Source organism: Natator depressus, chromosome 7 (assembly GCF_965152275.1).
Source record: "Natator depressus isolate rNatDep1 chromosome 7, rNatDep2.hap1, whole genome shotgun sequence".
Lineage (NCBI taxonomy): Eukaryota > Metazoa > Chordata > Testudines > Cheloniidae > Natator > Natator depressus.
In genome coordinates, this window is record NC_134240.1 from 82,163,726 (window position 1) to 82,191,030 (window position 27,305).

The following is a 27,305-nucleotide window of genomic DNA, read 5'->3' on the forward strand; positions in this document are numbered from 1 at the left end:
TCTCCATCCTCACTCCAACTCAGCCAATATTGCTCCTGATTTGAAGCAGCCAAAAGCTAGTTCAGTCTTCAGGACCTGCGCTCTCCAACACTCATGTCAAAGCACTTCAGTCCTGGCCTGCAGTTTCATTTGCTGACTCATTTCAACTAATGGGACTGAAGCATGTAAATAACCTGGAAGGAGTGCTTAATGACAGACTGAGTTACCATCGAGGTCACAACGCAGCACCAAATGGGCACTGTGTGGAAATCAGATGTTTTCCGTGTTCCGGTTTCCTCATTGTTACCAAAAATCAATGGGCTTCTCCCCCAATGACACCTAGAATGTTCCCTGACATTTTGGAATTAATGGGACTTTTCCTTTAAAACTTTTCTCATTACAGACAGACAAGTGCCACTGAGTTGAGTGTTAGACCTCCCTTTGCTCAGCCAATAAGCTGAGCAGTCTGTACAGTGCCCAGCATGCTTGGGACCTGTTTCTGATTGGGGATTCTGGGTGTTAATATAGTACCAGTAATAATGTTACCCTGGTGAAAGAGGGATGGTTGCCCTTGTGCAAATTGCCAATTGCACCTTCCTCTGAACACATTTACATGGATAGTTAAGCAATCAAACAAAGATTTTCAAAGCTCAACAAAAATTAAAACTAGCCCTTGATTCCAACATAACATTTCTTACCTGTACCCCTAAGGCAGTGGTTCTCAACCTAATTACCATTGTGGGCTGCATATGTAGCTCTCTCCGTGATATGTGGGCCACATCCATACAATATTTATATACTATCTGTATGGCCCTGAGGATGTCACATGGGCCACAGCTGTGTGCTGATTAGGCCACAGGTTGAAAACCACGGCTCTAAGGCAACCTTTCTGCTGTTCACACCCTGGGCATGGCCCTTCAGAGCACAGACATCCTATCTTGGGCTCAGGTGCTTGGGAGGCCCCTGCAAACACTGTTCTTTCAAAGGTGTGTCATGCCAACAGTCAGGCCTCCTGCAATCCAGTATTAGTAGCGCCCTGCCAGGCATTCAGGCATTCTGCACAGAACAGATTAGTGGAAGGGCAGGTTGCAGAGCATTGGTTGGGACAGGAATGGACCTGGAGTGTCCATCGCTCTGTGGGTGAGAATAGGGGGAACCGAGAGAGACCACCCAACTGATGGTACCCTGTGCTACTAAAGGGGGTGAAGATAGCACTACACAAGGGGCAAAGAGTGGGAGGGTCTCCAGGGTAGTGAAGCTCTGCTTATAGTGTCTTGTGTAGATTAAAATGCACTTTACTGTGGGCCTGGTCCAAAGCTCACTGAAATCAAGGAGAATATTTCAAATGTCTTCAGTGGGTTTTGGATTAAGCTCTAAGTGAGGGATTCACTTTTGTTAGCCATCTAGGATATTGGAGCTAAACATCAGGTTGCGTTTAAGGTAATATGCTAATTCAAGTTTATTATTATTTGTCTTTGGTAGTGCTCATGATGGGCTGGATGCTTTTCAGACAGATGAGAAGAGACAGTCCCTGTCCTGAGGGGATGCCAGTCTAAGGGCTTGTTTATAGAGCCCTGCAAATCTGCAGATATCTGTGGACCATATTTGCAGATCACATGTGGATACAAATTTTGTATCTGTGCAGGGCTTTACTTGTTTATACAAACAGTGCACAGCAAGCAGCAATCTACCCTGACCCAGCCTGCCACACAGTAAGTGAGTGCCCTTGTGGACTCTGCTGCCATGCACTAAAACTTCCATAGTGCACTTTATTTGACTCGTGTTTCAAAGTGGGATAGATTAAAGCACACGACAGAACTTTTAGTGTGTGGCAGCAGAATTCCCAAAGGCAGTCAGTGCACGGTATGCTAGAACAAGGTAGATTTACACCCTAGTTTGCTGTGCCTTAATTTCATACAGACAAGCCATAAGAACAGACAGAGCTTAGAGGAAGGGCCAAGATGGCCAGCGATGCAACCCTATGCTCCGGGTGTCCCTAAACCTCCAACTGCCAGAAAATGGGAGTGGACGACAAGGGATGGATCACTCAAAATTGGCCTGTTCTGTTCCTTCTCTCTGAAGCGTCTAGCACTGGCCACTGTCAGAGACAGAATACTGGGCTCAGTGAACCACTGGTCTGACCCAGCCTGGCCATTCTTATATTCTAATGGAAAAGGAATCTCTGTCTAGAGCCAAGCAAAGAATATATTTTTTTGGTTTGCTGGCAATTTAAAAATGTCCAAAAAATTTCAGGGTGGACAGAAAATGAAATTAATTGAAAAGTTTTAAAAATGTAATTCAGATGAAATGGAACATTTTGTCTGCCTGAAATGAAATATTTTGTTTCATTTTAGAGATTTTTAAATGTTTGACATTTAAAAAAATAAAATTACTGGAAATTTTGAAAGAAAAGCTAGTGTCAAACCAAAAAATTACAGGTTTGTTTCAAAAATTTCAAAACGAGACATTTAGATTTTGGGGGATCTTTTTTAGGGTTTTTTACTTGAATAATTTGGTAAAGCCAACATGAAATTCACAAAACATTTTCATGTAACTGAATCTGCACTTTTTGCTGAAAAAATAGGGTTGGTCACAAAATTTTGCCCATCTCTTTTTCTGTCACACAAAGTCAATTAGATTCCATCTAGAGCTCACGTGATTTTCTTTGTGAAACCCCAAAAGAAGCAACACGTGATTTCTAAATATGTCTTCACAGGCTTGAACATCAGGTCACGTTTGCTATGGCTCATTAACCTTTCAGCAGGCCAAGCCTGGGCAGCATTGTGAGTGAAGGCAGCACTTCAGGTAGAAACAAATGAGAAAGTGAGTGGTTTCACATGTAGTTTCAGCAGAGTTTCGCTCTGAATTTTTTCTTGGAACCTGAAACAAAGCAAAACTAAAAGACGAGGCCACCAGAGAGACAGCCCCTGGAAAATTCTATGCTAGGTCACAGAGAGCATCTTTGTGGATTTGGTGTATTTCCATTGAAGAATTTAAACAGGATTCTAAGTTTTGGTTGCAGGGTTTCTTCTGAAATTGGATTGATGCAGTGAAGGAATGTATGGGTAAGATTCTACAGGAGTGGTGAGTGAGGTTCTGTGGCCTGCAATGTGCAGGAGGTCAGACTAGGTGATCATGTTGGCCTCTTCTGGTCTTAAAGCCTATGAATCAATAGACAGTTTGAAAGAATAGATCTAAAGTGACCATCTGCATTGTGAAAATGACTAATAGTTGACAATGGTGTCAACAATGGTTCCTCCCTGGCCCTTCCAACCAATTTTGAAAACCGTTTGGCTGCTAGTGTAGGTGGGTTAAGCCTATCAACACAATCTCACTTGCTGTAATGATTTGAGCCAATCTACACTGGCAGCTGATCTGTATTCAACACAACTGAGAGGAGGCCAGGAGAGGCACTGTCAATACAAGATGCTTTTCCCAATGTAGATGTGTCCTAACAGAAGTATGAACTCCCCACATTTATCTAACCAGGGTGAAAACTCTGAAGCCCAGTGATAACAAATTAAGACAGTCTTGCAACATTCATGAAAATGTACAGCCTGGGGACAAAATCTACCTGCCTACCCTTACTGTTATGATCAGGAGGCCCATAATAGTTTCCCCTCCCCCACTAACAGCAGAGAGAGAGCACCTCTCCTCTCCCTGGTGAGGCGAAGCACTGCTTCCTCACGGTTCCCCCTCCTCCATGGCTGGTGGGCTAAGGGATCTCGATCCTCTTGTTAACATCTACTTCAACCACTGGTCATGGAGAAGATGATAATGAAAAAACTGATGTTTTACTCAATTGTTACAAAAATAAATAAATAAAATATTGTATTTACCCGCCCTCGGAAAGTGAGTGAGCAGAATGTTGCTATGCCGATACTGGGAGAGAAGGGAATAACAAAAAACAAGGGGGACTGAAAAGGGAAGAGCTTTGAAAGATTTCTCAGAGGGCACAGAAATTCTCAGATAAATGAGGGGAGGAGCTTTCATTTGTTTAAACAAAATTCTAGATGAAATTTTATTTTAAGAAATTCAATGGTGATACAAAGTTAATTAAGTGACCTTAGTGTTTTCCTCTGCATTTTGCTTATTGTCTTAAAAGCATTCTGAAAATTTAGACCTCAATGGTGATGAGAAATCATGCCTTCCTTGATGTCCCCAGGATGTTTGCATCCAGGACCGGCTCTAGGCACCAGCAAAGCAAGCACATGCTTGGGGTGGCACAATTCCAGGTGCGGCATTCCGGCCATTTTTTTGCTTGGGCAGTTGTGCTCTGGGAGCGGCCAATTTTTTGCTTGGGGAGGCAAAAAACCTAGAGCCGGCCCTGCTTGCATCATTCTCTGTTGCACGGGCTCACCACAGATTGCAGGATCATAGAACTGGATTTCACAACCAATGCCACAAAGCTGTGTGTTGGTTGGGCTGAGGCAAAACTGTTTGGACCGAAATGCTAGAGGTGAGGTGGGATGCACTGAGACACTCGTCTCTTCCAACTGTAGGCCAGATGCTCCTGAATACCCCCAACCAGCTACCAGAGACTCCAGCAGCCTCACTGTATTCCCAGGGCTAAACAGGCTCAATATATGACCTGCACCCCTCCCTCTGAGAACAAGGGCTACTGTGAATTCTAGGCAGCAGCTCTGTCAACTGTGCAGAAGGACCCCCACATTACTGTCTAAGCTAGCAGGATATTTCTCTCAGCTAGACACTACTCGCATACTTACTCTACAAGCTGTTTTTTCCAGATTTGTATTGGGCTAGTTATCTGCTAAGAGAAGGGCTCCCTGAGGGTATACAAAAGCAAAGGTCATTTTGTGCCCTTACTTCTAAAACTAGGTCTGAGTAGGGGTTAGTGAAAGCCACAGATCTGCCTCACTATGTTTGTGTCAGATCTACCACCTGCACTGATTCCGGTGGGAAAGTCCTGATTAGGATGGGGCAGCACAACACTCTGTCAGTCAGGCCCTCTGCGCCATGAAAACCTCCTGAAATTGCTGAGAGGCCAATACCATGTCAAGATGTCACAACATGATTTGGTACCACATGACACTTTGATTAGGAAAAACTAGAACAATATAAAATTAACATGGCACATATTAGATGGATTAAAAACTGGCTAACTGATAGGTCTCAAAATGTAATTGCAAACGGAGAATTCTCATCGAGCGGGTGTGTTTCCAGAGGGGTTTGCAGGATTGATTCTTGACCCTACACTATTCAATATTTTTATCGATGACCTGGAAGAAAACATAAAACCATCACTGATAAGGTTTGCAGATGACACAAAAATTGGGAGAGAGGTAAATAATGAAAAGGATAGGTCACTGACTCAGAGCAATCTGGATCGCTTGGTAAACGGGGTGCAAGCCAACAATGTGTGTTTTAATATGGCTAAATGTAAATGTATACATCTAGTAACAAAGAATGCAGGCCATACTTACAGGATAAGGGATTCTATCTTGGGAAGCAGTGACTCTGAAAATGATTTGTGTGTGGGATAATCAGATGAACAAGAGATCCCAGTTTTATTTTGTGCCCCAAAGAACTAATGCAATCCTTGGATTCACAAACAGGAGAATCTCGAGTAGGGATAGATAGGTTATTTTAGCTCTAAATTTGCCACGGGTGCAACTGCTGTGGGAATACTGTGTTCAGTTCTGGTGCCCACAGTTAAAGGAGAATGTTGACAAACTGGAGAGGGTTCAAAGAAGAGCCACAAGAATGATTAAATGATTAGAAGATTAGTGATGGACTCAAAGAGCTCAATATATTTAATTTAACAAAAAGAAGGTTAAGGGGTAACTTGATTAAAGACTATAAGAATCTACATGAGGAAACCTATTTAACTATGGGCTGTTCAGTCGAGCAGAAAAAGGTACAACAAGATCCAATGGCTGGAAGTTGAAGCTAGACAAATTCAGACTGGGAAGTAAGGCATACATTTTTAATGGTGAGAGTAATTAACTTTTGAAACAATTTACCAAGGGTTGTGGTGGATTCTACATCACTGACAATTTTTAAATCAAGATTGGATGTTTTTCTCAAATATATGTTCTAGGAATTATTTTGGAGAAGTTAAATGGCCTGTGCTATACAGGAGGTCGGACTAGATGATTACAATAGTCTTTTCTGGCCTTGGAATCTATGAAATCTATGTCAAGACAATTTAGTTCAGAAGGATGATGTCTGATAAGTGGCAGGCCACCAAGGTGGGACTAGTTTCTATTTGTAGATTTTTCTATTCGTTCAGTCAACAAGAACAGTTGAAAAACAGTAAAATGATTTATCAAAAAAAGTTGAAATTTCCAAGTTATTTCCATGTTATAAAGTTAAAAATGGACCAATTTTCCATTTTGTGAAAATTGTGCATGATTTTATTTTACTGGCATTTTAATCAAAATCTTTATAGCTTTGTTTACCAAAACCCCATTTTTCAGTGAGAAAACACAGTTTTTAGTAAACAAAACATTTTAAAATTATTTTAATTTAAAAAATTGTTTAAAACATTGACAAAATGGAACATTTTATAACATTGATAAACTTTTTTGTGAAAAATTAATTTTAGAAAAGACAATTTTAAATAAAAACCCTTTTTGTACGAAAAAATTTGAGCAGTGGCTCCCTTGGTGTCTTTTCACTGTCTAATCTGTTCAGTGTGATGGATACGACTGTGGATGTATATATACTTTCAGGTGCTAGGCTACGTCCTTTGTGTTTGCATGGGGCCTTTAACTCCAAATGAGGGGGGAAAGGCAGGAGAAGAGTCAGGGCAATGAGAAGCGCTTGCCTTGGATGGAGGCAAACAGGAATTGTTCCACCAGTCACTTAGGATTGTCTGAAATATTAAGGTACCAAATATACACTTATAGGGGGCTATAATAGAGACAGAAGGGGAGAGTGATTGGATGTTTGAATATACATGAACCTTTGATGCCACATGGAAGAGAGAAGTGTGATAAAAGACTGTTTATCTGTACAGTGGGGATGACATTTGTTAATCAGTTGAATTGTAAAGGGAATTCACCTCATTAGCGAGGCCAGGCATCATTTTGGGGAGAGGACACCAATTCACAGTAGAGTTTCCCAAAGACTACGCCTTGTGCTACTGGTACAAGCAGAATGCAAAGAGTATCAGTGCTACCAGCTGCCATTTTCCCCTCCCCAAGTCTTATCTACAGAAGGCACACAACTATTAGATAGCTTTAAAGAACTCCCCTTTGAGCTTAGAAAACAGAAGGAAAACACATAAAGCCAAACACCGTGGGCGGCAGTTGAACCCCCCCTTAGAAGAGACTAGCTCCGCAGCCCCACCCTTTTTGCATGAGCCACGCCCTCTGTGGCAGGAGCCCTGAGCCCCCACGCCACCCCACCCCACCCCACCCCGCCACCAGAGGACCCCTGGGCCAGCCAGCCGACCCCAGTCATGCTGGCAGGTTGGCCCAAGCAGCCCCAGCCCCAGCCCCAGCCCCAGGCTGGAGGGCCAGAGCAGCAGCCCTAGCCTCTGGTCGACCAGACCAGCTTCAGCCCAGCGTCCTGTGGCAGCTCCTGCAGCCAGGGAAGGCCTATTATACCCACCACCCATGCCAAACACTTCACATATATGGTAACCTTTGCCCCGCATGACTGCTGGCATAGGATCGCTTACCAAATATGTGGGTTGTGTTTATTTTCCACTGTAGATGGGTTCCATGAAATCCTGTGGGTGAAGCAAGAGCTGTTTTAAGATGCAGAGTAGGCAAAAGTATGTACTTTCTTTTCCGTATTTAAAAATAAACAAACCAACCTCCCCCCCCACACACTACGTGGACTTCCCTACAAGTGTCAAAGTGGTTAGGCAGATCCTAGCAGTGCAGTGACTGTATAGGTAAAAACATCAACTTAAACATACTCAACAATAGCTCAGACCTAGCCTTGGACATTATAACTTTTCTTATTCGGTAAGGGAGCCTTGGGCAGGGCACTGGGGCAAACATCCACTCCTTAAAATAAAATGCCACAAGATCTGTAATGCCCACCTAGATTAACAGATAGGCAGACGAGATATTGCCTCATCTACAGGATGGAACCTCAAACAGTGCAGCACCCCAGTAGTGCTGTAATGCAATGTCCATATGAGATATAAGCCCAGCTGCTGGACTCAGCTTCCCAGTCCAGAGGTGAGAGCTACTCACACCAAAGATTGCAACTGTGATCACAGATTCACAGGGAGAAGGACGGAAAATCCTTGCTAGGCCGTCATCCAGTCCATTCCACATTCTGGCAATGCAGAGTGCTCTGTCACAGGGCTGACCCTTCTATGTGGAATGGCCATCCATTTCTCAGCCTCTAGGAACTGCTGTTCAGTGCAAACCCAATCATGATATTATGGCTGTATCCACTGTGTGCAAAGAGAGAAAGCCATGACACGAGTCCCTCTGATGTGGGGCTTCAGTTTGATGGTCCAGCTTTAAAGGGGGAAAATTGGTGGGGATGTGCGAGACTCCTCTGATTTTCAGGGGACCTCATTAGGGAGGTAAGAAACACAAAGAATCCCATGGACACTTGTCAAAGGTGTTGCAAATGCAGTTTCCTCCAATAGATTCCTACCTTACCTTCCCCTCATTCCCTGAAGGCCCCTTTTTGTATTCAGACCTCATGGAATCAGGATTAAGAACCACTCTTTGATGTTTGCACAAAAATATCCAGGGTGCCCAAGGTACTGAGATCGGCATGCAGAGACCAACCCAGGAATTTCACTGTATCAGAGCCCTTCTAACTTTATTTCCCCCATTCCCTGCATTGTCTGCTGAAATTTAGAAAAAACAGTATGAAAATAAAAGTAAATAATACACTTCAATGATTCAGATGCACCAGGAGGTTCCTAGTCCAACAATGTTCTAAATACAACAAGTAAAGGACAGAAACTGAAAGACTTTAAGGACATTTTTCACTTCCATTTGTCCAAAATCAACTCTGCTATTTGAGCTGGAGGTCTGTTATTGGCTAAGAAAGTCACATGACCCTGCATAGGTTAACATTAGTTCTGCATTAGAAATTAAGTTCTTGTCAATGTAAGGGCCTAGTCTAGAACATAATTTTCAAACTATTTGAACAAGGTTTGTCTGTCTTCTGGGGGACTAGGTAGTATGTAAACCAAGTGAACTTGAGCCTGTTTCAATCCTGAAATACTTTTGTGGTAGTTCGGAGCAATGTGTTTCGTTGGCTCCTGCGAAGTACATCAAATGAAAAACCTCAAATCAAATAAAGGTGGAACCAACAGAACAACAGGATGTAACTGCAGTGAGAGAACATCTTGTCCACACAACACCATCATAGTTGTAACAAATTAAACCCCAGAGACATCTCACCAAGTGGTCCCCCTTTATCTATAGTTTCAAAAATACAATAAAGAAATCCCCTCTTTTTCCTCTCTCCAGTTTTTGAAGGAGCTCCTGGGGATATTAGTGCTTCTGGGACAGTAGGCTGGCTAGAGGCTCAGTTAGGCAGAACCTAGGTGGACACTGTTCCAGTCTTCCTCCAAACATTTGCACACGCACTGCAGTATTGACCTGCAGTACCCAGCCTCGCCATGTCAGTCCTGGTACCTCACAGATTTGCCAGTTTACCACTACCTGACCGGCAGCACCCCAGATATTCCAGTCCTGGGTCCCCACCCAACTTTGCTCATATACCTTAATCCTGATTTGTATCACCTTGCAAGCCCCAGAAAGAAGCTCTGCTTATACACCTCAGTTTGGAGCTACAAACATTTCCTGCTGTTCCTTTGCTGGGCCTCTTCTGAGCACAATTTTCAGTAAACAATGATGAGGGATTTCCAAACTCTGCAGAGAACAACTTCTCCCATTACGGAATTTGAGTGTCAGCTGGTGCCACCTCTGCCTTTAGAGAAAATGAAAAACACAAGCAGTCTTGTGTAAACAGGGTGGGGTTAAAAACCAGTCTGATCTTTGGGTGGGGGTGGGGACATAAACTGTTGCTATTTCTTTTTTTTAACAGGCATTAACAGAGCCTTGGTTGAGGGGTAGAAGGAACTGAATATAATGCCAATGATGAGGATTTGTAACTGAATCATAGGCATTGTGAAATTTCCTCATTTGAGAACCATGTACTCCCCCTCCCATCATCCTTCCTTCACAAACATAGAGGCTGCTGATCCACTTTGATCTCTCGCAGCAAATTTTACAGTGCTAAGACATCACACAACTGCATCCCACAGCCCTAGTTCCAGTAAATGAGTGACCTGCATAACACTCTCTCTCTACCTCCCTTCTCCAAATGTATAAAGGATACATACACACACACACACACAGAGAAATGTATAAAGCATATTAACTTGCCAGCATTAATATGGAGAAAAAATATCCTAAACAATCAGGCGGGTAACAGAGTAGAGTTAGCCAGCATTGAAGATACCTTAAAGTTTTAGCTCCTCTTGGTGAAATTTGTCTTGTGAGTTTTTTTTTTTAAAAGAACTTCTTTAATAGTTTCAACCAAAGAGCAGTAGTAGCTGCATGGAATGAGGGAGGCTATAATGTGGAATAGTTTGGTCACTCATATAAAGGGATTACAGCACAGTGGAACGACAAGATACACAGTGAGACCTCAGGACTAATTCTTAGGGGAAAGATGATTTTCAAACATTGGTGATGTCCTGTATAGCGTGTTTGCCTGACCAAAGGCAATGTTTTCCCAATCTAATGCACTTAAAACTAGTGGTTAGAGCACAGGACTGGGAATCAGGACTCCTAGATTCTAATAGATCAGCTGCAATGACACCCTGTGTAACCTTGTGTGAATTGCTTAACTAACCGCTGTGTGTTTCAGTTTACTCATCTGTAAAATGGTTATAGTGCTTATCTACCACACAGGGCTGTTGCAGGTGTTTGTTTAATTCTATCTTCAAAGCAGCACAAAGAGTTGTTATTCTTAAACACCTTGCCATTTATCTTACATTTTAATTGCCTAGTGTTTCTTTTCTCCATGTAGAACAGACAACAGCTTTCATGATCACCACTCCTTACTCACTCTACGTCTGCCCAGAAGGACAGAATGTTACCTTGACATGCAAGCTCTCTGGGCCACTCTCTGCTCAGCATGACTTACTTTACAAAATTTGGTACTTCAGCAGCAACGGAGACCAAAGCTGCTCTGAGAAGCAACATATCCGCAATGTAACCGAAAGGGACCTGCATCATGAGCCAGGGAAGCATCATGGGACACACAGCAATGTCACAGAAAGGTACTTCCATGGAGAACAAGCAAACCACCATGGGCTGGAGACCACCTCGGACCACCACGGGACATTTCATATCATCATGATGAATCTGACTCTGCAGGACAGTGGCAATTACTGCTGTTACGTGGTAGAGACTAAAAAGGAACATGGCAAACAGTATACCAAGCAAGTGGCTCATGGCTTCATGGAACTCCGCATACAGAAAGGTAGATGTAACTGGGAAACATGCGCAGAATATGTGTGGGAGAGGCCTTTACAAAGAAAAAATAGCAGCTAAATTCCTGTGCAACTTCAACTCACACTGAAATCAGTAGAAAGACTCCCACTGACTTTAGTGGGAACTGGACTGGGCTCAAAGTCAATAGATAAAGATGGTGCTGTAGGTCAGAATTGAAGAGCACAGGCTCAGTTTATTTAGCATTCAGGGCTGGCAGGCCAGGGGGTGCTGTAATCAGAATCCAGGTGCATTTGCAAAACTATTTGGGGCCCAAGCCTGGAAGAGCAACAGATGTTAAAGGAAAAAAAGATCATAACTTTAAAAAAAAATAAGCAGCTGGAAAACACTTTTCCCCCACGCTTAGATAATAAAAACAAAATTACATAGTTACAATGATTTTCTTCAACCTCTTTCTGGAAAAAAAAGTTTACTTTCAGGCCAAAAATAACAGAAATACCAGACAGTTTTTGGATGCAAAATTTATTTTTAGTCCTGGACCAGTGACAGTTTGATTGTCCAATATCTTGCAAGCATCAAGACCTAGAAATTAAAGCTGTATCTTATTGGACAGCTAGAAGGCCTAACATTCCAATGGTAGAAAGCATCGCCATCTTTAGAATTGCAATAATGGATTTATCATTTCTTTTTGGATTTAAGAAAAAAATAGTTAACCGTTTGCTTTAATTACTGTGATTCCTGGCAACTGAAATAATTTGGGTTTATAAGCACAATAGGAGTGAGAGTGGTGGAGCATAAAAAAAGCAAGTCTCAAACAGTGGTCCGTGGAATACTATGCTTTAGGTATGCAGAGAACTGGCTGGGCCCATGGTGCGCGTTCTCTTTATCACTTATGTAACTGCTTTCAGAGAAAACTAAATATCAGTATTACTTTTCCATGCAAACAATTACTGTCATTGCCGCAGGGACGTTACGCAAGTGCAAATGGGCGGTTAAGAGGTCTGGGTGGTCAAGAATGGGTGCAATGATCCATGTGATCACAACTGAGAGGGAAGCTGGCTGTCACTAGACAATCCCTGCATTAAGATGTGGGCCTCATGGCAAAATCATTTGAGAATCCCTGGTACAATTAGTTTAACTGGCACTTGTACACATTGCTAGTGGCAAATGTGTAGTGCTAGTTGCAAATGACACATTGGTACCTTTGCCACTAGCAATTTGTAATGTCATATTCCAAATGTGTGTCAATAAATCCTTTAGACCACATCTTCTCTCTGCGCTGTAGGTGGATTAGATGGAGGGCAGGTCAGAAATAGCAGCCATAACTAATTGTCATTGCCATTTTTAAACCCTAGCTGATTTTCTTTATGTCAAAAAGAAAGACAATTGAAGCAAAGTTAAATGAAATTCCTTGTTTAAATTTTAAGTAGGATTTTCTATCTGACTAATTACTGAATGAGAACTGAATCCCAGGAGATTTAACCAATTCTTCTCTTTAATTCCACAGCCAGAGAAGCATTTCCAAACTGCACAGTTCATCCTGGTGCCAGCAAACAGAAAGAAAGTAAGTGTTCTCTATGATGCCCTGCTTATTATTCTGTTCTATGTATTTTCCTAGGCACAGGTGTTCGTTTTACACATTTGCATTTCAGTCAAAACCTGGACAAAATAATCCGCCTGCAAGAAACAAACTCCAGTTAAATTCCTGGGAGGTTTATTCCCTAGCTTCTACACAGTAATAGCTATTGGGACATTGTGTAATCTACAGGACAGTTGTGTCATAGGTTCCTGGAATCTCGTCAGGCCCAGACTCTCCATGCAGACTACAAATAATTCCCACTGAACTCAATGGAAATTACTCATAGCACATACCGAGAGAATTAGGGTTAAGAAACAAAGCATGCTGTGCCAAATTCTCTGCTGGTGTAACTAAGTATAATTCCATTGACTACACCAATCTACACTAACTGAGCATTTTGCCCTGAGGCTTTATTGTGGCAGTATACAATTGCTGGCTTTCACTGTATGATTTTACACACAGTGCTAACTAATCTCTCAAAGCTGTGTCCCAGCACGCACATAAAACCTGGGATAAATTATTTGGGGGTGGTCTTGCCTGTTGTTGCAAAGTCCTAGTGAAGAATGTGGAGAGGGGTCTTCCCAGAACAACAGATAGGACAGCTGCGCTTTCCCCCTTTGCTGTGTTCCTGTCAGTATCCCATCATGTCTATTCTAACCCCTGGTCGGCATTCCCTAACCCCACACCTGAAGCCATATCCAGCCATTTATTTTCACACAGAACTCCCTCATTTATTTCATGGAGATTTCTGTCTGTGGATCAATGGCAGGGTAAGGCCCCACATGGCTAGTTGAGTCGAATGTGAAAATGCTGTAGCTATTCTACTTGGTGGCCCTCCAGCTATTTTCTGTTTTGCCCCTTCCTCCACATCAGTGTATTATGGAGTGTTTTTTAGATGCTCACTTATTCATGCGTAGTGGTTAGTATTTCTGCAGCACCAGAGATGTACATGGTGCTTTACAGAGAAATAAAATACAAAGGCCCTTTATTGAGGAGCTTATGATACAAAAGAGCTGGAACCATCTTGGGAGTAACTCATTGTGGTGACTTGCTAGACTGGTTTACCATAACCCAGTGATCTGTGATTGCTGGTCCAGATCCCAAACTGTGCAAGCCGTGAAAATAGGAAGTGAGCCATTAGAAAGAGGAATTCTGCAGCGTGCTACCCTGTGAACCATCCTATGCAGCGCAAACACACAAAAGGCCTGGATGGAGTAAATACGAGAGTCCAGTTCAGGGAAACACAGAACACCAGTCTGAGATTTAACTGCTACTGACACAAGCAGAGAATTGAGCAGCGAATTAATTTAGAGAGTCAAAGAGAAACCTTTTCCTGTGTGACACCACGAAAACTCTGTTACTATTCTGAGACTGAGTCATCTCCTTTCTGACACAGAAACTATTTTAATTTGAAAACATAAGTATCTAAAGAGGAAATCCAAATCTCACATGAGTGATCAGACCAATACCTCACATTAGTAAATAACTTATTTATGCACCTAAATGCCAATTTGAACCCTCAAATGTGGTGTCCTAAAAAGGATATCCACATTCAAAAATGAAGCCTCTGTGTTAATACAGATGGCTTCCCCCTCTGGTACAAGTTACTTCTCCTTCCTGTTTTAGTCTCGTGCCCTAGAACATTGCGGAACTGGCTCTTATGCTAAAGGACACCATCAGACTTTGCTGCAGTGTTTAACACTGGGCAAATTCCAATATCAAGCATCAAAAGGCTAATGGCAGCCAAGGGACTACCTGTTTGAATTTGACTTTAAAACCCCACTATCAGGCAGAATGCATTCAAGCACAGTCCAGCATCCTGCAGGGGGAAAAAGCATCAAGTTGGATGCATAGAGCAGTTCCAAGGAAAGCTTCACTTACTCCTTGTACTTTTCAGACCTTTTTTTTCATGCTATCATGTCATTCTCGGGGTTGAGCCACCATGTGCCTTGCAATTACTTCAGTAACAGGCCTGATGCCTTCACCTGTCATCCTTTAGATTGAGAGATTGCAAATAAAAGTCTCTGCTACTTGTCTCTAGTGGTTGTGGAAATGGATATAAAATATCTCATGGCACTTTCCAGAAGAGATGGGGAATAAGCACCAATGCACCCTAGCCAACATTCTCTCTCTCAACAGGGATCTAATGTCCTGTGGGTTTGAGCTGTTGCTGGGCCCAAAATAGTTCATCTGTTTGTCCATGCAGACACTGAACTCCAGGTATCTAACTTTTTTTTTTTTTTTTTTTGAAGATACCTTGAGACTGGAAGATGCTATGTAAAACTAAACTGTATTCTGCAGCACCACCCCCGCCCCCACCCAGAATTCTTAAATCTGCAAGATGATGCTAATTCTGAACCAGATGCTATAGAAAGAAATTGGGGAAATCACTGTCCTACTGAAAATCTGTTTACACTGAATTCAACGAATCATGCACCAGTAATACATTTGGCCGCATATTGATAATATCGTCTATCAAAATCCTGTTCTGACCCATTTTAAAATAAACCTGACTTCTCAGGAAGAGGAGTCAGGGAAGGGACCCCAGTGACAATATGAGATCCTTTTTTCATTTTTTTTGAAATTAATTAATTTCTAGCCCTCATGATTGTGGAGAATGGTTTTCAAACCTGACCCGTAAAGGCTCAAGAACCAGAATGCTAATAAAAATAACTTCATTTTTTATTTTTAAGCCACACTCATGATCTTTGGGCCTGACTCATGGTTTTTGAATGCTGGGAGTCGGCAGTACTGTAAATTCACAGAATATATTATATAATATTCTATGAATTTAGAGTACTGCCAACTCCAGGCATTCAAAAACCATGAGTCAGGCTCAAAGATCATGAGCCAAATTCAGACCTAGAGAAAATGGAAGGAAATCTACTGATTTCAGTAGAACTTTTACCCTTGCACAAGAGCTGAATATGGTACATTTAGAATTAAATATATTCTGTATTATAAATAAGGATAACATAATCAAGAAAGCTCAAAAATATACACCAACTTCATCAAAAATTTCCTGTCTGTCACACTGCACGAAATCAGTTCTAAATTTGCCAGAGCATTCATACCACTATATCACTCAGGTATATTTAGCCCAAATGCTGATGTTCACTTGCTCAATATGTTCCTCTTTGTTATAAGAGATGTTCTTAGCAAGAATGGTCTGCACAGCTTGAAAATGCATTGCTTTCTACATCTTGCAATACATTGTTTTCTGCAGCTAGCCTCCCACACTGTAGATCACTTGGAATATCACCATCAGCATGATCCTCCTCCCTTCTTCTGAATCTCTGGGCATTCCCAGAGAAGATGCATCAAATCTGCTCTCACTTTTCTGCAGGTCCAATCAGACACTGACTGATTCTGAATCATATGCAACTTGCTGGGTCACTAGCCAGTCCTGAAAGAATCTTTTGCTGAATTAACTCCAAACCCACATCCCAATCTAATTACTTAATATTTTTGCACAATCTCTGCCTATCAATTCTGCAGCTCACATGTCTGTCCTGACTTACTCCCATTACATTTGCTGAACTTACAGTAAATTTCATTAAAAAATTACAAAGGCCAGAGATCAAATCTTTAGCTTTCCACAGATAATCAAGAAAATTCCTTAGCTGGATCTGAGTTATAAAGTTCTTTCCAGTACATAGTCAGTTTACTTATTACTGCCCATAATTGTAACTATTGCTCGTGGTCCTGAACCTCTTCTCCATATTAAAAACAGCACCAAGCTATATGACTGAAGAAATTTTTCCACCACAATATGTTGACATACTGTACATACAATTTCCTTCCTAATCCAGTTGAATGATAAAATTTTCCCTTTTTGTTCAGAGAGTTAAGTTATCCAAGAAGTTTTCTTCTCTAGGTACACAGGAAGACACCCATTGTAGGCAAGTCTGAACCTGGCCTTTGATTTTGCAGGCACAGTTATTTGTCTGTAAGTAATTATACCACAATTGTGATCCCACAAGCAAATACTAATATTTGTATGTGTACCTATCTGATTTGCAACTACAACTTTGTAAGTAGGTGTCTAATTAGTAATATCTGTGCTCAGAATTCATTGCTGGTGCAGTTATTTGTGGGCTCAGAATTTTGTCTGAAAAATGAAGTCGTCACTGAAAACGATAGCCCTAGGATGATCTGGCTAGTGAAGACAAAGAGTGACTAATTTTTATTAGCTGACTGGGGGTATGATCCCATGCTCATTGAAGTCAATGGGAGTCTTTCCACAGGCGTCAGTGGACTTTGGATCAGGTGTCTTATCACTTGTTAAATAATTTTCTACTTGTATCTGTAGCACAGCTGGGACTGAACAAAACCCATGTATCTAAGCACTCCCAGAACTTGGAGAAGCTTGGTTTGGGAACCGAACTTCATGGCTTAGACCCAGCTCAATTCTATAGGCAGAAGAAATAATGCCACTCTCTACTCCTCCAAAGCAATGTCAAGCCTTCTGTTATGAGAAGTTTGATGGGTTACCCAGGTTTCACAGGAGTAATGGTAGCACGCTTGCATGAGACTTCTGGGAGCATCAGTATTACAGAATGTTTCTGGGGTATCTAGAGAAAACCAGTAAATTCTGGAGGATTTCACTGACAGGAAACGGTAAGTTAAATCTTATTTCAGTGCTGAATTCCCTCATTGGCCTGTTTAATGGGTATTCAGTACAATGTTTTGCACATTGCTTGCTTTTCATTCTCGCTTTGCACTTCATGTATGAAGGGAGGCCTGAACCCACAGAACCTTTTCCTTTTTACTTCTGAATGCCTCAGCAGATGAGAGATTCCTGAGAATTAGACCTAGGAGTTTTTAATTGTTCATTGAGAAGAGGGTCTGACTTTAGGCCATGCAGTTTGAAACAGCTCTCACTGGCTCATGTATTTCACCTCTGGCTTCTTTGTTCTGTTTCAGACATCACAGCAGCTGCGCTGGCAACAGGGGCATGCATTGTGGGCATTCTCTGCTTGCCCCTCATCCTGATTCTCATTTACAAGCAGAGACAAGCAGTCAACAGCAGGCGTATGTATCAAAATGTTCCCGTTCTCTCACTCCTTCCCTTTGTCACTTTTATTTCAATATCTCACTGACAGGATTAGCATTAACTGATGTTGGGATTATGTCTTCCTCGGTTCTCTCTCTTAATTGGTTATTACTAGGACCTTTCATGAAGAGGACACTACACTCTGAAAGCCCTAATATCTGCACCAATGCAGAAATAAGTCTGCTCTGTCACTGAGCCTGTCAGGGGTTGAACTGAAGTTAGCCGAATGATCCCTGTCAATATTAAAGTGTGCTGTGTGGCTAAACACCCCCTTCTCCCCCCAGTGAAAATGTATCCATTAGCCACCTGTGTGCATACACAACCAGGCCTTCTGAAACCATTTTTGTATTGCCCATAGGAGGCATGCAGGGCTAGAACAGGCAAAGGCTCATTACCAACTCCACAGTGATGTACTGAGATGCTGACTGTGACACACCGAATCACTTGGGCATCAGGAAGATAATTCTGGTCACTACGTTATTCGCAATGGATGTCACTCATCCTAGACCCATATTTATCTCTGTTCCATACAGGCTTGTGTATTCTTACTGCTTCTTACTGTAATTTTACATCAGAATGTAAGCGGAAGCAAATTAAAAATGATGGGAAACCAATAAAACCTGGGGGAGGGGAACACATCCTCACATCTCCCAGTGGTTGCATTTGTGCAAAAGAAATGCTAATTTGCAACTGTGGTTATGGAAAGCTGCACATACTGTATATTAAAGAACTACAGCTCATCAGTTTCAGCTTTCTCCTTTACAGCTCTATGCTGTGGCCTTCATTATGTAACTTTGTTAAGCATCCTAAAGGCCAGCATTTCACATCTGGGTCTTAGCAAGCTAACAGATATGAGGTGGCGGCTGTCTAGCATGGAGAAAACAACTAGTTTATGTAAATCTCTTGGGGATTAGTGATGGGGTGGGGAACAAAGATTGAGGGCAGGGCAGTTTAATAAAACTAAATATGCAACAGCATGTTTTAAAGTGTGCCTGGGTGTGGCGGGGTATTTTGATTACATGACACCAATTCTTGATCACATCAGATCTCTCACACTTTTGCATCAACATTTGCTGAAATATAGTGTTCATCTTCTTACTACCTAATTTGACTTTCATTATGTGACAGAAATAGCTTTTCTATTCTGCTTTTCTTCTACTCAAGTGATTGAAAAAATTAGTTACTACTTTAACTTTCTTTTTAAAAAAACACTCCCTATATTCCACATTTCTATGGCAACAGAATCCTAGAGGAATGCTTCCTCCCTCTCGCCCCCTCCAGCCCTAGGAAAGCATGTAGCTCCAGGGGGGAGTTGGGACCAGGCAGGACCTTGCTCAGACTCTTCTAGGGCTATCACTCATTTTAATGAGCGAACAGAAAGAGACATCACCTTTTGTAGTGGTCCAGGCTTAAATTCAACCTGAAGGCTGAAGCCCTGAGCCCCAAAAGGTGTGAGAGGGGGGTGGGGACTTTGAGAAATAGTTTATGAGAATTTAAACCCTGGTTGTGGTGACATTTCATCAGTCCTTGGCAAGCTGCGAAGCTGTATAGTTTCTCTGACTGAGCCAGTGGGTAACTATGTAGCTCTGACTACAATAAATTAGAGAAGTGATTTATGTTGCACAATCTGGTGAACTGTAATTAGTGAAATATAGCAGCGAGTTTCAACATCGATCTCCAGCTGAAAGGAAGGGCCTGTCTTGGTGCTTCTGTGCCACTACGTCAATAACCCTGGGTACAGGAGTTACTGCCTGCCACACGGAATACTGCCCTGTGCACAACTTGGGGTTGTTTTAAAGTGAATGGCAAAGCAAAAATTAACATTGAGTTAACAGAGACTGACTTGCTGGATGTCCCAGCTAACCAGGCTGTAGGGAGTGTTCGGTATAGAAGTAAGTTTTATCTATTTCAGTATCTTTTCTCCTGTTTCTGAAAGATCCTGAGTCACTGGACATATGCCCCAAAATGTGACATCAACAAATACCAGAAGTCTGACTGAAATCGACGCCAGCCATGGTTGTTATGATGTCACAGAACAATGCATTCGGGGATATAGTCATTGAATCAAGAAATATTATTAGGATTTGATAGGGGTGGGATGGGGAAGAAATGAATTTGAAAAGATTAGCTTAAATTCAGGGCTTTGGAGCGGAGCCCAGAGCTGGAGCGCGGAGCAGTGGAGCTGCAGGTTTTTGCCTGGAATGGAGCGGAGCCGGAGCACAGAAAATCTTGACTGCTCCACTGCTCCAGTTGTTTTTTTAAATTTTCAATCCAAAATGAATGATATTTAGCAAGAAAGTCCTAAAGGTGCCAAAAAGCTTCAGATTGTATAACAATTGACATTAACGTCTACTTTACCACTTTACGCAATATGTCACAGTTATTCTCACTTCGGCCGAAATCAAAATTTAATGTACAGATACAAAATTACAAAGTTTTTTGGAGATATGTTTTATTAAAGAATCAGATAATTCTCAGACATCCGGCAACACTGCAGACTGCTCCCACCCTTGTGCCAAGGTTAGGTGAGTATGTACTCGCGTAGATTAGTTAGATAGATTAGTATGTGTTGATACTTCTTTTGTAAGGGTTGATCAACGAGACGCACTGAGTGCTGCGATTACGGAAAAGTGTGACGCAAGATGGAACATTTAAGATATCACAAACTGGTATATTGCAAAAAAATAATGTTCTTGTTTATTGATATATTAAGATTTCGCAAGAGATATTAACCACTTAAGCTCATTCCTCACATGGGCTCCTGTTACCAGTACATTTGTTCATTTGTACATGCTCCTGTATCACTCTGGCAGACTTATTTTATATGTCATCTGTTCAATGGTCTTTTGGTAGTGTTGTTTGTAATTTTAAATTTACTGAAAAAGTTGCGTGCAGCAGGCATATAAATATACAGTAAACATTTTTGCATAAATTAGGCATGATTTTTGTGATATATCCAGAGTGACTGGAAAATGTCCAACACAACTTTGGGGGTGAATCCTTAGGTCATTTTAAGAAAGAACGTTTCTGTGAACACGTGTCCTAAAATTCTTCCTAAGGGAGCTACAGTCCCTTCAAGGAGGTGATGAAAAGTTAATTTCTGATTAATATCTCAAAAACGCTTTAATATAAAGTAATGAAATTATGTCTGTGTCTTAGTGTTAGTATGTGCTACCATATTACATTATCCAAAATTATTTAAACCATAGGCGTCCCAAACTGGCGGTTGGTCATTTTTATTTCATATTTCAAGAAAGGCTTGTCGTTGACTGCCCCTGGCTACGAGCAGTAATATTATCATCATTTGCAGATGATACTAAACTGGGAGGAGTGGTAGATACGCTGGAGGGGAGGGATAGGATACAGAAGGACCTAGACAAATTGGAGGATTGGGCCAAAAGAAATCTGATGAGGTTCAATAAGGATAAGTGCAGGGTCCTGCACTTAGGATGGAAGAATCCAATGCACCGCTACAGACTAGGGACCGAATGGCTAGGCAGCAGTTCTGCGGAAAAGGACCTAGGGGTGACAGTGGACGAGAAGCTGGATATGAGTCAACAGTGTGCCCTTGTTGCCAAGAAGGCCAATGGCATTTTGGGATGTATAAGTAGGGGCATAGCCAGCAGATCGAGGGATGTGATCGTTCCCCTCTATTCGACACTGGTGAGGCCTCATCTGGAGTACTGTGTCCAGTTTTGGGCCCCACACTACAAGAAGGATGTGGATAAATTGGAGAGAGTCCAGCGAAGGGCAACAAAAATGATTAGGGGTCTAGAGCACATGACTTATGAGGAGAGGCTGAGGGAGCTGGGATTGTTTAGTCTGCAGAAGAGAAGAATGAGGGGGGATTTGATAGCTGCTTTCAACTACCTGAAAGGGGGTTCCAAAGAGGATGGCTCTAGACTGTTCTCAATGGTAGCAGATGACAGAACGAGGAGTAATGGTCTCAAGTTGCAATGGGGGAGGTTTAGATTGGATATTAGGAAAAACTTTTTCACTAAGAGGGTGGTGAAACACTGGAATGCGTTACCTAGGGAGGTGGTAGAATCTCCTTCCTTAGAGGTTTTTAAGGTCAGGCTTGACAAAGCCCTGGCTGGGATGATTTAACTGGGAATTGGTCCTGCTTCGAGCAGGGGGTTGGACTAGATGACCTTCTGGGGTCCCTTCCAACCCTGATATTCTATGATTCTATGATTCTATGATTATGTTCCATAATAAGTTGATAATTTTGGCTTATTATGTTTAAAATTTATAGTTCCAAAGTTGAAAAATAAGTAATAAGTAAAATTGTTTGTATCATTCTAAGCATCTAAGCAGATTAAAATTTTTAAACAGTTTTCTTGGAAACAGTTAATTATACAAATAAATTAAGAGTACCATTTTAATGTATATTTTAGCATTAAATCATATTCCAGGGCCGTATCTGTTAAATAGTCGAAGATTTAAAAAATATTAAATAAAATTGGCCCAGGCGCCCCAGTTCATGACGCCTGTAGTTTAAATAATTTTATTTGAATGATGTTGTATGATAAAACTTTGCAAATAAACTTTAACGGGAAAGTGGATTCAAATTGCAATCACAGTCCTTTTAGTAAAGAGAGCAAATTTTCGGAAATATGTTTTTCCTTCATCAGGCTGGAAACATTATACAAGACAGAACCTGTTATTTGCTCTGTCTTGTATAATCTATTCAGGCTGATGAAGCAAAAACATATTTCCGAAAATTTGCTCTCTTTACTAAAAGGACTGTGCTTGCAATTTGAATCCGCTTTCCCGTTAAAGTTTATTTTCAACCTTGTAACGTGTAGCCTCGTTACTTCCCAACAATTAATGTTGTAGAACAGCGATAGCACGTACTAACACTACGGCACATACCACATTTCATTGATATATCTATAGTAAAGCGTTTTTGAGATATTAATTAAAAACTTGGAAAATATTTCAAATATTTTTACTGCAAAATTTCATAAGAAAAACTAATTTGTAATTTATAAATAAAAATTTATATTAATTATGTATATTAAAAATACTTCTTACTTCATTAAAACAGCAAGAAACATGTTAAAATATTAAAATATACTTTAATAATAATTTTGTGTAAAAAGAAAATGCGATCATTTTTGTCCAGAAAATCCAAAATAAATTCTAAGTACCTTAAGTGGTTAAGATATCACAAGCAGGTACATTATAAAAAAATGTAATGCTTTTGTTCATTGCTGTTCGAAGATCATAACAAGAAACATTTGGACGCGGTAGCAGCACAAGAAGATTTGGCTACGGCTTCAACAAAAAAATCAAATCTGCTCCCCATGATTGATAGCTGATTTACGGAAAAGGATCTCAATGAATTTTGCATTTGAAAAGCCCAAATTTGGGCTTTTGGGAAAAGCAAAGAAGAAATTGGCAACGTGCAAGGTGGAAAAGGAAGTGAATGGCGAGCTCAAACCATGTAGCTTCAAGACAAGTGAAACAAGTGCCATGAAAAGTTTCAACCTTTGGCGGCATGTAAAAGATAACCATCCTGAAAACTATGCGGCTCTGTTACAAAAAAGGACCAGGAAGATGAGGCGAAACAGAAAGCTGATGCGGCTAAACGACATTCATCTGGCTCTTTGAAAACTCCTGGAGAAAAGATTTTTTTGCGGAGCTTCGTCTGAAAAGAAACCCAAAATTGAGCAAACAAAACTTGACTCGTATTTGAAGTCCTCAAAGGTTACATTCACCATGGATGCCAATATTTTCCGTGAAGGGCTGATGGAAATGGTTTGCTTGAGTTCAACACCGCTCACTACCTTCAGGCTAAAGAACAAAGGATTCCAAAAAATTGCAGGTGAAATGGGTCGGCAGCTTGGCATTTCAACAGGGCACGATGTGGTTCGTCATTTAGTTGTCAGCACAGCTGAGTCTGGTCGCGAAGAGCTCAAAGAAAGCTTTGGAGCAAAAACTGTGCTACCTGAAAATGGATGCGGCAACCCGTGGAAACAGAAATTTCCTTGCAATCAATGCTCAGTACTACGAAGAAGGAAAAGATAAAGCTGTGGTAAAAACCTTGGACATAACTGACACTGAAGCGTCACAATTCTTCATGCATGAAAAGTCAAGTAAAAGCTATTTTAGAAAAAATTGGGATCAGTGAAATGCAAGTGCTGAGCATCTGCGTTGACAATGCAGCAAACATGACGTGTGCTGTCAAAAATTTCAGCGAGGACAATGAAACCATTTCTACCTCTGAGAACAGGGATGTGGACAGAACTGAAGCTATTTTGCCTGACGAAGGAACTAAAGGAATGGATGAAATCGAACTCAACATGGATACTGCTGCGCAATGGGTTAATGATCCTAGCCTCATACTTCCAACATGGCTTCATGAGGACGACTCAAAAGTCCAACTGATGAGGTGTGGTATTCCCACTCTTCAGTTGGCAATCTGGGATGGACTGAACAAAGAATATGCGAAGAAATTTCTGGCAAAAATTCGACAAGTCGTTGTCAAACTACGAACCCCAAGTATTTGAAATGTTCCGCTTGATCTACATGGGGTAACTCAATCATTGGACACTGTGACTTGCTGGGGTTCAACATTTGCAATGATTGATCGGCTTCTCGTTTTTCAATCTGACTGTGAACAAGTGGCTGCTGCTGGAACAAGAGAACTCAAGTTAACAAAAGCTGAATGGGACGAAGTGAAGAACCTGCGAGACCTCTTGGCAAAGCCAAATCAAACAACTGTGAATCTTCAAACTGTCAATGTAACCCCAAGAGTTTTAATGAAGGAATGGCGAAAACTGTCAAAATTCTTGCAAGAAAATGGTGGACAAATTGCAGAAGGAATTCTATCCTCCATGCAGAAACGCAAAGAGAAGCTTTTTGACAATATTAATTTCCTTGCTGGAATTTATGTTGACCCACGGTATCAGATTCTTTTTACCTCAAAGGAAATACCAAAGGCAAAGGAAGGGCTCCTTGATATTGCTCAACGACTCGAAAAACAAAATCTATTGCTACATTTGAACTCGGTGAAAGAGGTTGAAGAAAACAAAACACAACAAAAGGAGTCATCAACAATCGAATATGCGGTATCAGAAAGTTCACATCCTTCAGAAATAGCAGGCTGTTCTCAAACTTTCGTCTCCACTCTGAACTTGTTCGAGCGTCCATCCCTGAGATGTCTTCAACCATCACAGGGAAATGGAGATAATTCAAGCACCAATTCTTCAGGAGATGATGCCTTTGAAAAGGAATTGGATAAACAAGAAAGACATCGGCGAGTTTCTACGATTCATAATTGTAATGAAGCATTATTCAAGAGAAACTTTCGGGAAGATTGTGAGGCGATGGAGTCTATTGGTAGGCTAAAAGTTAAGTCTGTTTTTGAGGCCATTCACAGCTACCCACCCAGCATTCAGGCTGCCTGTAGAATTGCTTTGAGCATGCCAACAACTCAAGCTAGTGTAGAGCGACTATTTTCGGCTTTAAAGTTAATTTTAAATGATTTGCAGCAGGCTATGAAAGATTACTTGATTCCTGCAATAATTTTTTACAGAATGAATTATGAATGATTCTAGTTTGTATAATTGTTGCTGACATTTAAATTGTTTTAAAAGTCTGAATAAAAATAATGTTTTTTCAAAATTACAGTATGCACTTTTTTATTTAGTTAAAAATTAATTTGAGTCAGAGCGCGGAGTGGAATTGGAGTGGAGCTGGAGCAGGCACTATTCGTGCCGGAGCGGAGCTGGAGCGGAGCAATTCAAAAATTTGATTGCGCCAAATCCCTGCTTAAATTTATTTCTTTGCTGAATGCTCCCCCACAACTCTGCTCCATTTGGGACTGAAATCTGAATTTAATTTGGGTCAACTTTTGCTTTGCAAGCCACCTTTAAGCAGAGGTCCAGGAGAAAGGGTATGAAGCAATGACAGAACAAACTGACTGGGGAAGGGGTCTTGTGATGGGTGCAGCATAAACACCCCTCACAAAACAAGGTAGTATGAATGCTCATCCACACATGTAGCATACAAAGGCAGAATGTAATGGACATGCATGTATGCTGCAGGCTAAAGAGGGGCAAACATTTCATAACTGGTCACTAGACAAATGTTGCCCCCTTTCCTGTATGCGTATTGTCCACAAAACGCAGTGCAATCTCCCAATTACTCAACATTAGTGAACAGAATTCTCAGGGCCCGATAGCCCATTGCCCTTGTGTGGGTGCATGACAGGGGGAGGGCACCTGGATCCTTCCCACTCCCACACAATTACAGTCCCTGCCTTTGGCAGGAATCAGAAGGACTGCGTCTTCTGTGTGCTCCCAGGGAGATGCAGCATCCCAAAGGGAGCACGGGAAGGCAGAAAGGAGGCAGGGCCAGGAACGTGCACTCTCACTGAACTGCGAAAACTAGCTACTACCATCTTGAGGAAATTTGGGGCTGAAAGAATCTTAGCAAGTTAGAGGTTGTACAAAACAAATTAATAAGGAGAATGCTCTGCCTCCCAAATAACATATCAGCGTCTTACTCAGGGCAGGGGTAGGGGAATGTGAATCCACAACAGCAGCTTCCCAAGTCATGTCTGGAGGAACAGTTCAACAAGATAAATTCTCTAAAGTTCTCTTGGGTTTTGCAAATTCACTGTTCCTTCCATTCTTTGGACTTTCCTGAACCTGACTTGGAGTTAGGACTGTAAGCAAAAGCATGAACACCTTAATTAAGCTCAGAGCAGAAGATATCTGCCAACAACTGGACATGGCAGTTGTTCATACAGCAAATATGTTTTCTTGGCATTCTCACTTAATGAATCATAGAATATCAGGGTTGGAAGGGACCTCAGGAGGTCATCTAGTCCAACCCCCTGCTCAAAACAGGACTAATCACCAATTTTTGGCCCAGATCCCTAAATGGACCCATCAAGGATTGAACTCACAATGCTGGGTTTAGCAGGCCAATGCTCAAACCACTGAGCTATCCCTCCCCCGTAGCCATAGTTTTGAGGAATATTTGGAACTACAGTAAGTTAAGGAGGGCCTTACAGTTTTCTGTTTCCAAACTATGCAGATAGCCTATTTGGAAGGGAGGTATGTTGACACTGAGAGACATAATTGTCTTTGTCCATGTGGGTCTGTCCACGTCGAAGACTTACCACACTATTTATTGACTTGTAACCTATACTGCTACCTGAGAAACAAATGGTTATCTCTACTCCTGGCCCAGATGCCTTCTACAACATCACCTCAGATATTAGAATTCTTCCTATGTAGTGCAAGTGTTTCAATCATACATG

General features: G+C 41.5%; 2 protein-coding genes across 4 annotated transcripts in view; one reads left to right on the forward strand and one right to left on the reverse strand.

Annotated features, from left to right (window-relative positions):
- The window catches only part of CDH23 (cadherin related 23), a 552,537-nt gene that overhangs the window by 58,363 nt on the left and 466,869 nt on the right, over window positions 1-27,305 (reverse strand). The gene's annotated exons all lie outside the window — the stretch shown is intronic.
- The window catches only part of VSIR (V-set immunoregulatory receptor), a 52,674-nt gene that overhangs the window by 3,514 nt on the left and 21,855 nt on the right, over window positions 1-27,305 (forward strand). For all 3 annotated transcript variants that reach the window (XM_074958932.1, XM_074958934.1, XM_074958931.1), the window contains exons 2-4: window positions 10,969-11,424; window positions 12,901-12,957; window positions 17,899-18,006. In XM_074958932.1, coding sequence (XP_074815033.1) covers window positions 10,969-11,424; window positions 12,901-12,957; window positions 17,899-18,006 — 621 coding nt within the window. The remainder of the gene's footprint in view (window positions 1-10,968; window positions 11,425-12,900; window positions 12,958-17,898; window positions 18,007-27,305) is intronic.